The sequence below is a fragment of the Aythya fuligula genome, chromosome 3, assembly GCF_009819795.1.
Source record: "Aythya fuligula isolate bAytFul2 chromosome 3, bAytFul2.pri, whole genome shotgun sequence".
Taxonomy (NCBI): Eukaryota; Metazoa; Chordata; class Aves; order Anseriformes; family Anatidae; genus Aythya; species Aythya fuligula.
Genome location: NC_045561.1, coordinates 31,876,718 through 31,888,726, shown reverse-complemented (window position 1 = coordinate 31,888,726; position 12,009 = coordinate 31,876,718). Strand labels below are relative to the sequence as shown.

The 12,009-nt window shown below is 35.3% G+C and overlaps 1 protein-coding gene across 1 annotated transcript in view; it reads right to left on the bottom strand.

The window, feature by feature from the left end:
* TTC27 (tetratricopeptide repeat domain 27) overlaps positions 1-12,009 on the bottom strand; it is a 112,136-nt gene that overhangs the window by 83,342 nt on the left and 16,785 nt on the right. The window contains exons 5-8 of the mRNA XM_032185350.1: positions 11,569-11,671; positions 10,901-11,065; positions 6,614-6,750; positions 5,048-5,160 (exon numbers count right to left, since the gene is read on the bottom strand). Coding sequence (XP_032041241.1) covers positions 5,048-5,160; positions 6,614-6,750; positions 10,901-11,065; positions 11,569-11,671 — 518 coding nt within the window. The remainder of the gene's footprint in view (positions 1-5,047; positions 5,161-6,613; positions 6,751-10,900; positions 11,066-11,568; positions 11,672-12,009) is intronic.

Below are 12,009 nucleotides of genomic sequence, written 5' to 3'. Positions count from 1 at the left end.
TGGGAGACAAAACAAGCCTACCGAAGTAAACAGAACCACGCACCCCATTTTCTAATTTCTTTTTTTTTTTTTTTTTTAAATGAGCTACCACAGACCTAAATGGCAAATGGGAGCTACTCTCCCATTTTATTAAAATAGTGACATTTAAAATCGTTATATAAGGTATATAATAGAGAATCTAGAAGGATACCAGGCTTACTATAACTACTCACTGCAACGTGAGCCAAAAGAATAGGTTGCTCAAACCCAAACTGAAATTATCTAACTGTAGTCGTTTAAGGTCGAAGTTTTTTTTTTTTTTTTTTTTTTTTTACCCTTTTTCTAAGTAATAGTAATAACCCTCTGATCAATCAGCCAAACAGTTATCCAGTAACAACACAGGCACCTAATAAAGCATATTGGGTGGGTTAGGAGGTGAGAGAGAATGGGCATTACTCGTAAGGATTTTTTTGAGAAAGATTTGCTCGTCTTTCCATCTGTAGAGGAGAAAATGACCAGAGTAGTTGAAAAACAACAGTTTATACAGCAGAAGTAAGCCTGAGAGATCTTTCAACTTATCTTCCTGCTCTGCATACCTATGTAACTTCAGACCTCCCACGACAGAGGTTCCACTCCCTCTTCACGTACCTTCTGCTGATGTGTCATAACATCTGGCAGCTTGGGCAAACTGAGTGTGGCCTCACAGAAATCATGCTTTTGGTAGAACAGCGATGAGAAAGGGCTTAGAATAGCAGACCTTGTCAACCCCCTGTACATTAGCTATTACAGTAATGCATTCTTCCCCTTCTCCCACATAAGATAGATATGTTACTGATTTTTATTTTGAATATTTTAGACAGCACTGCTAGGGAACAAATCTGTCACATACCATTTCTCCTTTCCTTCAGAATTTTCTTTATGGAAATAGCAAAGTAATAAAGAATTGTTCTGCTTTAGTTACTTCTGTCCTTGTATAAACTCAGCTGCTAGCAGAAATAATCAGCTTAACTGAGAACACAAGGTAGTCAACTAAAATCACTAACCATTAGTCACTAATATAAACATGACTTCAGGTGAAAATTAGCAGCAAGTTTCTCTCTCAATTGCAAAAAGGAAAAAGAAAAGGTTAAAAAAACAGCTGCAAGAAAACTTCAAATATAACAAGGGCACTGCAGCAGCTAGGCAACCAGAATGTTAAGTGACATGACTGCAGCTTTTGAATCACATGGGTAAGCCAAGGTACAGCTACATTTCGACAAAATTGGAATTTCTTTTTCTATAGCCTAAAAATACATTGATTCAAGCAGAAAGGATTATTTCTCCCCCTGTTCTAGGGCAGATTTCAGATTTTTGTCACAGCTTTAAGCGTATAGATGCGGACCTTCCAGCTTAAAACTAGTGATAAAAGAGGTCTCTAATTTCCATTTCTGCCACATCCATGTACAATGTTTTAAGATACAAAAGTACAATAAAGCAAACCTTGAAAGACACAGGAAAAAAATGAAATTGTTCTAATGATTTACCATACCAAATCAAATTTAAATCTGTATTTTAAATCTTAATGTGTATCTAGAGTAGAAATGTAGCTTTGAGCATTTATAACAACTCTGGCAGCTCTTGTCAATGTACTTTCCAAATATTTCACTTGTATACAACCTGCATTTGTTTTGATTTCAAGGACAGGTTAAGTAGTTCACTCCAGACAACTTCTGGAACTGAAATCAGAGTGGAATTTAGGATCTGCTGGCTGTAGGATCTGTGATCAGGTATCTCTTCATAACAATATGAAGAGAAGTCACTAATGACCACAAATGGTCAGCCATACCAATAGATAACATCACCAGTGGAATCTTGCATAAGCTCTGTGCTGTCGTGTATTATAATATTCATAAACAAATTGGAAAAGGAGAATATATGAGGTGAGAAAACTCACAAATGGTATGACATTCTTTGACGAAGGAAGGATGTGAATAGTCTGTGAGGAGCTGCAAAACGATCTTACAGGATGGAGCAAAAAGGTAATAAAATAAAAATGCCAAGTGATGCACAGTGGGAAAACCAGTCCTAGCATCACATAAACTGATAGGCTCTGATAATTTCTGTTCAGCACCTCTTTAGCATTGCAGCTGCATGAAAACATTAGTCCTGTACCAGGCAGCAGTTAAAAAGGCAAATAGAAAATGTAAGGAATTAAGAAAGGAATAGAGAATTCAGTATGATATATTACATGAAGTACACTATCAATAACAAACCCACATAAAATATGGTGTAAAGCCTTTGTCCACCCAAGAATAGTATGTCCTATTTTGGAGCTGTCATTTCAGAAGCAGTAATTCAGTATTGGAAAAGGTTCAGGAACAGACATCAAGAACAATCATTATTTCGTGACAGCGAATTATGATGTTTTAAGTCTTATAGACAAAAACATAACTTCTGCAAAATGACTGACTGATTAGGCTAGGATTAGCACCAAGGAGGTACATCGCATAGGTTCTCAAAACTGTTAGCAAAACAGAGGGTGGCTAGGGACTGACAGATCATCATCTCTTCCAATAAGAGGTAAGTCAGTAAAAGAAGTTATTGAGAAACAAAACTGGGAGGATTGTTGGGTTTATTTTTTTGAGCAGTTGACATGAAATATGTAGACAGAGGCCTTTGCCAAAGGATGTTTCAGATGTAAAAAAATTTGCAGAGACTCAAAGTAAGATTATGAGCATTTAAGAGATCCACTGAGGGCTGCTATGCAAACAAGCCAGATTAGGCTCAACATCACCATTTAGAGGCAACAACACTTACCCACCCTTAGGCATCTTCTTAAAGCCACTCTTGAAAACAGTACTGAGTTAGATGGATAGTGACAACTACTGAGTTTTGGCTTGTTTATGTTTCCTGATGCATTACCTCTTTGCAAGTACAGACAATGCAAATTTAAATTTCTTCAGTATCTACTTAAACTACAGTTAATTAGTGTGAGACAGATGAAGAACAGATAGGTCAAGAACTTACACATGTATTTTTATGATTATTTGCTGTATTTCTATGCAGTTTCCCCAGCTGTGTTAACTTTGTTAATGAAAAAGATCCAAACCCAACAAATTTATCACTTTACAGGCATTTTCAAAGTTTTACAAAAGATTCTCAATTGACTTTTTAATCTGAGTGTTCTGAAGAGCAAGACAGGAAGTTCATTTCCCAAGCGAAATCTCTTCACACAGCTGTGTGTACCGGTACACAGCAATATACTTTGTGGCAATGATTTTAAACAGCCATAAAATAACCATGGTGAGATCATTATACTGTCTGGCACCTGTAACAGGTTTATTCAAAAAAAATAAAAAATAAAAACTTGCACTTAGATGATATGTCTGTGAAGATGGGTCAGACTGCCAAAAACAATATAACAGAAAAGCCTTTGCCACCAATAAATGCTGTCCAAGATTTTATTTTACGTCTTTTACTTTCAGAGAACATAAGCCCCGGCCTTCCACAGTTTCTTTTACATAATCTCTTCCAACTCAACAACTTGGAAGAGTGAAAGCTCTCTTATCAAAACAGATAAAAGCAGTTGTTTACCTGCTCTTGCCTTGCACTTCTGATACAACCTACAAAGCATGATCTCACTATAAAGTGCAAGGAAGACTGGAATCTGATATATCATGAAGTACACGATCCATCTTACCTAACTTTAGCCATATAGGATTCAGGCCTTTAATCTCTGTTGTCTATGCTTCCTTCAGAGTCACTGCACAAATACAGATAAATGTAGGAATAAATGTGTTCTAACATTTCCGGAGCATGGCTGGCTATCAAATCTAGACCCTATCTATGACTGAAATAGCTTCAGACATTTAATAGTATCCCAACCACTGAATACCACTCAGTAGCTATTACCACATATACAGAAAAGTAACACTGAAAAAAAAATTTTGGGCTGTTCTCCTTTCTTAAACAAGGTTTTTGCTTTGAGTCCTACCTAAATTACATGCCACTTGGATTAAAACATACACACACAACGAGCAGTCAAGATACTTTCTAGCTAGTATTTACAGCATGATAAGGGTGATTACAAAGTAACATGCTGTGGTCAAGAAATCTACTGTGCTGCCAGCCAGGGTCAAATTCTACCCTTTAACAACAAGACCAATACGGAATAAAATTTTCATTCTGGAGGATGGAAGGATACTATGGTCTGAATATAAGATAATACTGTGTTAGAAAATGAGGTGTACATGAAAATGTCTTGCATGAAGTGGAGGACAAGAGACAGGGATCAGAGTTAAAGGCTACAAAAGACAGGGATCAAGGATATTTATCATCCCACTGTTCACTCCTCTCCTTTGACCCTGAATTGCATCTAGATGTGGCCTTGAAAAGAAAGCAAGTTCAAGTCTTTGGAAATTAAGAAAATATAAAGTCTACATGCTCTACTCGTGGATTTCTGACTAGTGGGTAGGCTGAAACCAGAGACATGCAACTTCACATTTAACTTAAACTATAGCAAGTGTCAAACCAAGCAAGTGTCTGGGCCTTCAAAAAAGCTGTAGTCAGAGAAATGGGTGTACAAAAGGAAACAACTTTCTCTCTACTAATGACTCACTTCACTTTATGCAAGAAGGGGAGAAATAGCCTGAAGTATTCCCACTGCAATGAATAGAGGGGAAGAGTTTTCCTTGAAAGATACCGATGATTGTCCTAAGAAGCTGACCATTGCAGACTGACACATATTTTGAAAATTTGCCAAAGTATGATCACAATATGGTAACTAATTGTCACTTGACATTTAAAAGATGATTAAACTGAGACACAATGAAAAAGACGCTTTCTCAAGGATAAAAAAAATGATACAGCTATTAATGAAACATCTCTGAAAATCTGTTCTGGACATTAACGTTCACCCCGAGGAAACTGAAATTTTAATTCAAGAATAATGTGGTTTGTTTTTTTTTTAAGCCAGATCACATAAGTAAGGAAAAGAAACTCCCATCAACCGCCACTTTATTATTTCCTTACTGCAAGAATAGTATGAGTTTTGTTTGTTTGTTTTTTATGTAATTAAGTAGTAACTTACCAAATTCCAAGGATTACAGCAAGCTCTTCTGCACACAAATCAGGTGTCTGGTACTGATCAGCGTCTGCTAATTTTATCTCATTAAGCACTGTGTCATCATTTAAATCACAGTTCTGTTGGAGGAAAAACATACATTTTAAACTAGACACAGTTTCAAATAAATTTATGCCTTCTCAATGTGAAAAAAAAATGTTTGAAAAAGGTAATGCAAACATCAGAAAATGATAAAATTACAACTAATCAAATGCTTTTGGCATTGGGGCTTTTTTCTTTCCTTATGTGTCACCTCAAGCCTGAGGTTTTCCTTTCTCAGGAACACTGTCAGTTTAACCAAGTGTGCACTGGAGTGCAATTACTGACCATTTAATTGCACAATAACTTGTTCAGTCGTCTTCCTGAACAAATAACAAGGGAAGAAATTTAGAACTAAGCACTCCATGAATGGAGATGAAAATCAGAAATTTTGACCAGCCTCAGCTTGGCCTTTACATAAGCTCACAGCTTTTATAAGTCTCTTCAGAAGTTTTCCCTCTCATCCTATTTTCATACAAAGAGAATATTTTACTTTATCTGCAAATGGTAGATGTTACATAGCCACACTGAAAATGGGAATCAAATTTCCCTATAACTACTTTTGTACAAGATCACAGGCCTTCTAGCTTTCCACATGCATCATCTGTGAAGATTCTCAGCAACTCTCAAGACTTAGCCTCCATACAACTTTCATGAGTAGTCTTCTAAAAGTCTACAAGATGCATCGACCATCTGGCCTAAACTTGGACGAGCAACGCTGTTGCCAGTAGCTTTTGGCAAATGGAAAACAGCATTAACTCCAATTTTGCCTGAAAGAGCTTCAAGATACACCCAGAGATGACAAATTTGAGACCAGACCTTGCAAAAGAAAAACTAGAATCCATTGTTAAAAAAAATTACATTTAGTTGACAAATGACATTAAGAAGTTGTATTTTAATACTTAGTTATCAACAAAGACATGATAGAAAATGGAAAAAAAATTGGATTTAGGAATCTACTTCGCCAAGTCTGGTCTAATACCTGTGACAAGACACCCACGCAAGGTTAATAACATGTTTGAACTTGAAATACCTCTGTTTTTCCTCAAAGGACATGGTTCTACCAATACCGCGTTTTTGAATTTCTGATGTACAAAACACACAAATAAAAGGTTTTAATTTATTTTTTTAAATAGTAGACTGTGATAACAGAAAGACTAACTTCTTGATAGTCTGAGTAGCTTATGATGGAGTTGTGTAACTGTTACTCAGATCTGCATAAAATTCAATTCCCTCCTTAAAGATCACAAGATAAGATTTAGAAACACTAAAATCATTCCTAGTGCCACATTTCTATTTTTCAGAATGAGTAGATATAGTAGATTAGAGTTTGGAAGCAGAAAGTTATTGTTGACTTCTTTTGCTTAAGTTTCATCTAGGTACCACACACTTTCTGCATGCAAACACCAAAGAAAAACTTAAAAGTATTTTAATTAATTAAAAATCCCAAGTAGATTTTAAGAAATTAAAAAACATCTCCTCTCAAATACATACCATTGTTAGGTTTTCTAGAGGAGTAGGTGCTGGACTTAGCTCACTATGAGGAAGGAGGAATTCATCTGTTCTTTGGACATCCACTATAAGCTGTGCTACATATTTTTCCTGAAATCGTGTTCTCTTCCCCAAAGCACCTGCAGAAAAGTAATACAAGTTTATATTAGTGACCACTAAAAAAACGTAATCCCATCGTATATTAGAAACTTGCTCACAAAAAAATGCAAAATAAAAAAAACACATCGAGTTAACCTGCAAATCAGTGGTGTTTAACTGATCTGCCTACAATGAACTAGATGTATTCTCATTGCTTACTACAATGTACAAAGAAAAATGTATTAAAAATATATAAACACAACTAGATAGGTCTTGCAAAGCCCATCTTAGGTAAGTTTCCCGTAACTCACAATATTGCCTCTTGAAAACTCGTAATAGCCAAATTTCATCAGTTCCTTACAGCAAAATACGAGCAATATACTGCAAACGATTTGTCAGTTTCCCCACGGACAACATGGAAACGTTTAGGTAAATAAAAATCTCCTAATGTCTTATAAAGCAACAAAATTTCCAAATGGGAACAGTTCAGTGTCTCAATGCTTCTGTGGATTGGTAGGAGGTTTGTAAAATATAATCACTATGGATGGTATTTTCCAAAGCCCATTCACTTTTTACCTAGGGCTACACTGCTTTTTAAGGACATGAGTTCGATGCCCAAACCAAATGTGGGGTGACAGAACAAAAATTGTGAGGAAATACAAATTTTGAATTTTTCTTCAGTTTTGCATCTTTTCCTTTACATTTTATTGCACTAACTAGATAGTTCACAAATAAGTTATTCTCAAGAAAACACCTTTGCTTGCTGTTACTGAAGTTCATGTAACTAGTTTTAATGGATATGATGTTTTTAAAATGATAGTTTACAGCTACAGTTGTACAGTTTACAGCTACATTTGAAATATTTTAAATATTTCAAATGCACTATGTGAAAGTCATCTTAACATTTGTTTCTTCAGGTCTTTATGAGATACTCAGACAACTTTTAATAAGTTTTTAGGATAGCAACTGACACCAAATTGAAAAGAAAAAAATAGCTGTACTTCTATTAGCAACCCGTTTCCACACTGCAATCAGAGAAGTCAGAACAATTTCAGAAGAGTAACTTAAAAATAACAAGAGACCTATCCACTCCCAAAATAGAGATGAAAACTACCAAATTTGGAGGTTTGCTTGTTTATTATAATACAATGCTCAGATAATGTGAAATGTGAAATCAAATAAAAGGAAAAGGAGATGTGAATACTGGCCCACTGTTCTTTTTGCAGAGCCAACTGATATAAGAAGTTTGTAATTTCATTTTTGTTTTGAAAATGTGCAATGCATTAGAACTTGGACATAACAATGATTGACTGCTCGTGTGTTCAGTGGGCAAATGCCAAGGGATGAGGCCACTGTCAGTAAGAATCGTCTGGCACTTACGCTGTAAGAGCACTCGCTCCTTTTTTTTCCAGAAGGTGGAAGGAGAGCATTAGGGAAATGAGTAATTAAACTGATTACTCCTTTTCTGCCAGTCACTCCTTTTAATGGGAATGTCCCATGTTAAGAATTTACGAAGGAATGAAAATGGTTCTAAAAATAGCACCTTACAACCACATTGGGGGGGGTCAGGGCAGGAAGAGAGACCAGGCAACGATTCATACTAATTTTACACAGTACCACTCAATTCTCAATTTTAATAATGCTTGTAAGCCATTATGCCGTAATTCACTTCCTATTACGCCTTATTGCTTAAACAGATTAAAAGAAGCACTCACAAAGCTATGTTTGTTACTGATAAATTTTAAATTTTACTCACTACCAATTACAAGCTGTGATGCCTTCATGCTCTGAGATAGCTCCTCACCTTTTTTTTTTTTTTTTTTAAGCAAATAATTCCTTTGTACTACAGGGAAAACACACATTTTCCAGATTAAAATGATTATTACATATTTAAGTTGGGGGAAAATTTTGCTTGCTTTATACCACCAGACAGAATCACAAAGAAATAGGGATTCTATACATCAGAGATTTTACTTTCCGTCCTCTATTAAGAGTTCCCAGGGATGCATTACTGGGCATGAAAACAGTAAATGGGCAATATGTGGATTTCAGGATTTAGCATTATTAATTCTTCATATCTGATCATTTTAAATTTATTTGGATTACCACCCCTCATTTTAGTAAATTTATAAGCAAGGCAGACTACAGTCTTTTACTGGCAAATGTTTTGTAGTTATTGGTGATTGTGACTGGCTGTGAGGGATATAAGGATGCTCTTCAACAAATGATGAATACAGGACAGACCTTGATTACTGGGGCCAAAAAAAATACACAAGCCACAAACAACTATGATTTATTCACACATTTCTAAAAAAACTTGGGAAAAATACTGGTTCTAAGTTCTTTACAAGAGCAGCATAAGTTCCCATGCTGTAATAAAATCTTCAGTCAGTAAGGATTACAATCCCAGAAGAATGAAAAACTCTCAAAACCTTTTCCTAAAATGGAAATTCCTTCCCAAAGCCGTAAAAACATCTTTGATAGAAGCTGAATTTTTACAGCAAAGCAAAGTCATTTTTGATGTTGTAACATTCCTTCCATTTACTCAAAATATGCATGTCAAATGAATTTGTCTTGAATGCCAACAATTCCCACATGTTCAGTTCATTTCATCTGCCTTCAGGTTCAACATCCTTCATAACTATTCTAATACATTTATGGAGATAAGGCATGGAACTTTTAGGAGTTTCACAGCAACATTCTAAGACTATCAGTGTAATGTCTCTCTAGGACTAGAGTAACCTCTTGGTATAGTCATCAAAAATGCAAGTAATTCCATAGCACCCAGTCACCCCCCCAAACCAGCCACCACCTCCCCCTCCAAAACCCAGCTTTTCCCTAGGTTAGATTTATGGAGGTAATTAGCTTTTAGATGAATAATCTCTTTTAAAGAAAAGCACATACTCCTCAAGCAACTTGAGGAATATAAGCTGCATAGCCATCTGGCACTTCGATTTTACCTGTTCTTAGTTTATTAAATTTTTATAGCCTGAACATCATCACAGGCACTGATCTTTTTAATAAAAGCAATAAAAATTGGGTTCATTTTAAACAAAACCGCCTTATATTATCAAGCTTGCAGCAAATGTCACACATACGGTATGTCACATATAGGAATAATTTCCATATTTAAATTAATCATATTTCAATCGATCACACCTTTTTTCCTATGTTTTAGACAGATACCATCAAATATAATCAATTCAATCACAGTTATGCAAAGTATTATACCACAAGATTTTCTTCACAGATTTTTCAGTTAATCTTTAAAACCTTGGAGTAAATGAACATGGAGTTCTACAACAATTCCAACTTATTTTTAATTAAAATATTAAATTGGTTAAGGACATAAGTAGAAGTAGGTATAGCTCCAATTTAAATAAAGGAATAGCTAGCTTTTTTACATACAGTGGTGTAATAGGTAAGGGGGCTGCAAGTTTCACTTCCTTTATCCTTTCTACTTTTTTTTCCATTTCTTACCAGACAAAACCTAAAGCTTCCACACAAGAAAACTATGCATTTTGTGTCATCCTGTTTACTCAGCTGAGACAGATAGGCCAAATCTTTCTACATCTATACATGGAATTTTAAACAAAGTTACAAGTGCAGCAATCTGATCTTCAGGACTCCAAAGAATAGATTCTGAAAGGATAATTTTAAGATCTCTATACTGATTGAATCCTTGATATTTCTATTTTCTTTTCTATTTATTTTCTGCGGTGACAACAGCTCCAAAAGTGACTTTTAAATGCAACTGACATGGAACAGACCTAGACTAGTGGCACGAAAGGTTAAAGACTGCATCATATAAACATGCGGACTTCTTTATAAGCGTATAGCAAACCCAACCCCGAAGATGTATTCCCTACCACACCAACTAATTTTCGAGTCCCATAACAGAGACAACTAGATCTAGAATTTGATAGACTGATGAAATACAACATGGAAGGATTGTAATACTGCAGCTGCTCAGACACTCATATTAAGGCTGACATTGTAACTGGATGGTATGTTTCTCTTCCTTCTTCCAAGCTATGCTAATTCTTATGACAAACCTGTAAGAATTTCCAAAGTATATGTAAGTCAAGAATTTCCAAAATATATTTCTTTATTTGGACACATTAAAAAAAGAAAAAACATGGTAGTTTGGTCCAGCCAATCAACTTTCACAGACTGTACAAGCAAACTTACCTGTCAGATTAATCTGCAGTTTTGTTATGTCTTTTGCTGTATTGAAGCATTGTTTAGCTTTTTTGTACTCATAGTAATACAAAAATGTATAGGCACACTCAAGATTGAACTGAACTGCTAAGTGACAGCCTTCACCGCCTGTGAAGAAAGCTTCTGCTTCTGCCACTGCAAACCAAGAAAAAGAAAAGCTATCAGGATACAGTCTGGGAGAATTTTTAAGTTATATTTAAAATACCAGCAGAGGAAGTCTGTTATGCTTAAAGCAAACCTCCACACATTTATAAACACTCAAGTGGATAAAAGATATGTCCATTAAAAAAAGCTGAAAAAAGTCTTATATCTCAGAACCGCTATTAGAGTAAGAAAAAAAAAAAAAACAAAAGTTTAATATTCTTTTATACTTTACAGTAAAGCTAAGTTGGAATATTGCTCTTGAAATAAATATCCAACTTGAATCTTCAATCTGCATAGGTACTCAATAGAAAACCTTAGCCTACAATTACATTCTCATCTTAGTGTCAAAAACAGCACATGCCATACAAATCCATGTCAATTTAAGTCAATTCTTGTCCTTCTCCACTCTCTGTAGTTACATAAAAATTCCCACCCCACAAAGATATTTTAAAATTGATGCTGTGGGCCAGCAAAGCACATAATTAGAAACATACTTTGTTTTATACAGGTCTGGGCAACAGTAAATAGCTCAGGTGATCTCTCCTCTAACAACTGCTGGTGAATATTCACACATCTTAGAGTCCACCAAGGTAATGTCTGAAAGAAAACACAGATAGTTCAAGTGAACAACAAATACAGATTTTTTTTTCTTTTCATGAAAGAGTGGCTTTAAAATATAGACTTACTAATCTACTAGATAGTCATTTCTGGAAAAAAACAAAATCTACTAAAATAGCTGGTTTATGTAAAAAGTGGGCAGTGACCTAGCATAAAGATGAAAATATTCAAGCAGCTCTACAATGCTCTAACAGTTTGATGGGCTTTGCTTCTGTTAATTTCTCTACCTTTTCTCTGAACCCAGCAAATGTTTATGACCACAATCAGGTAAGAAACTTTGTGACCAGGAGATAAATAAATACCTGAGTGTACTTATT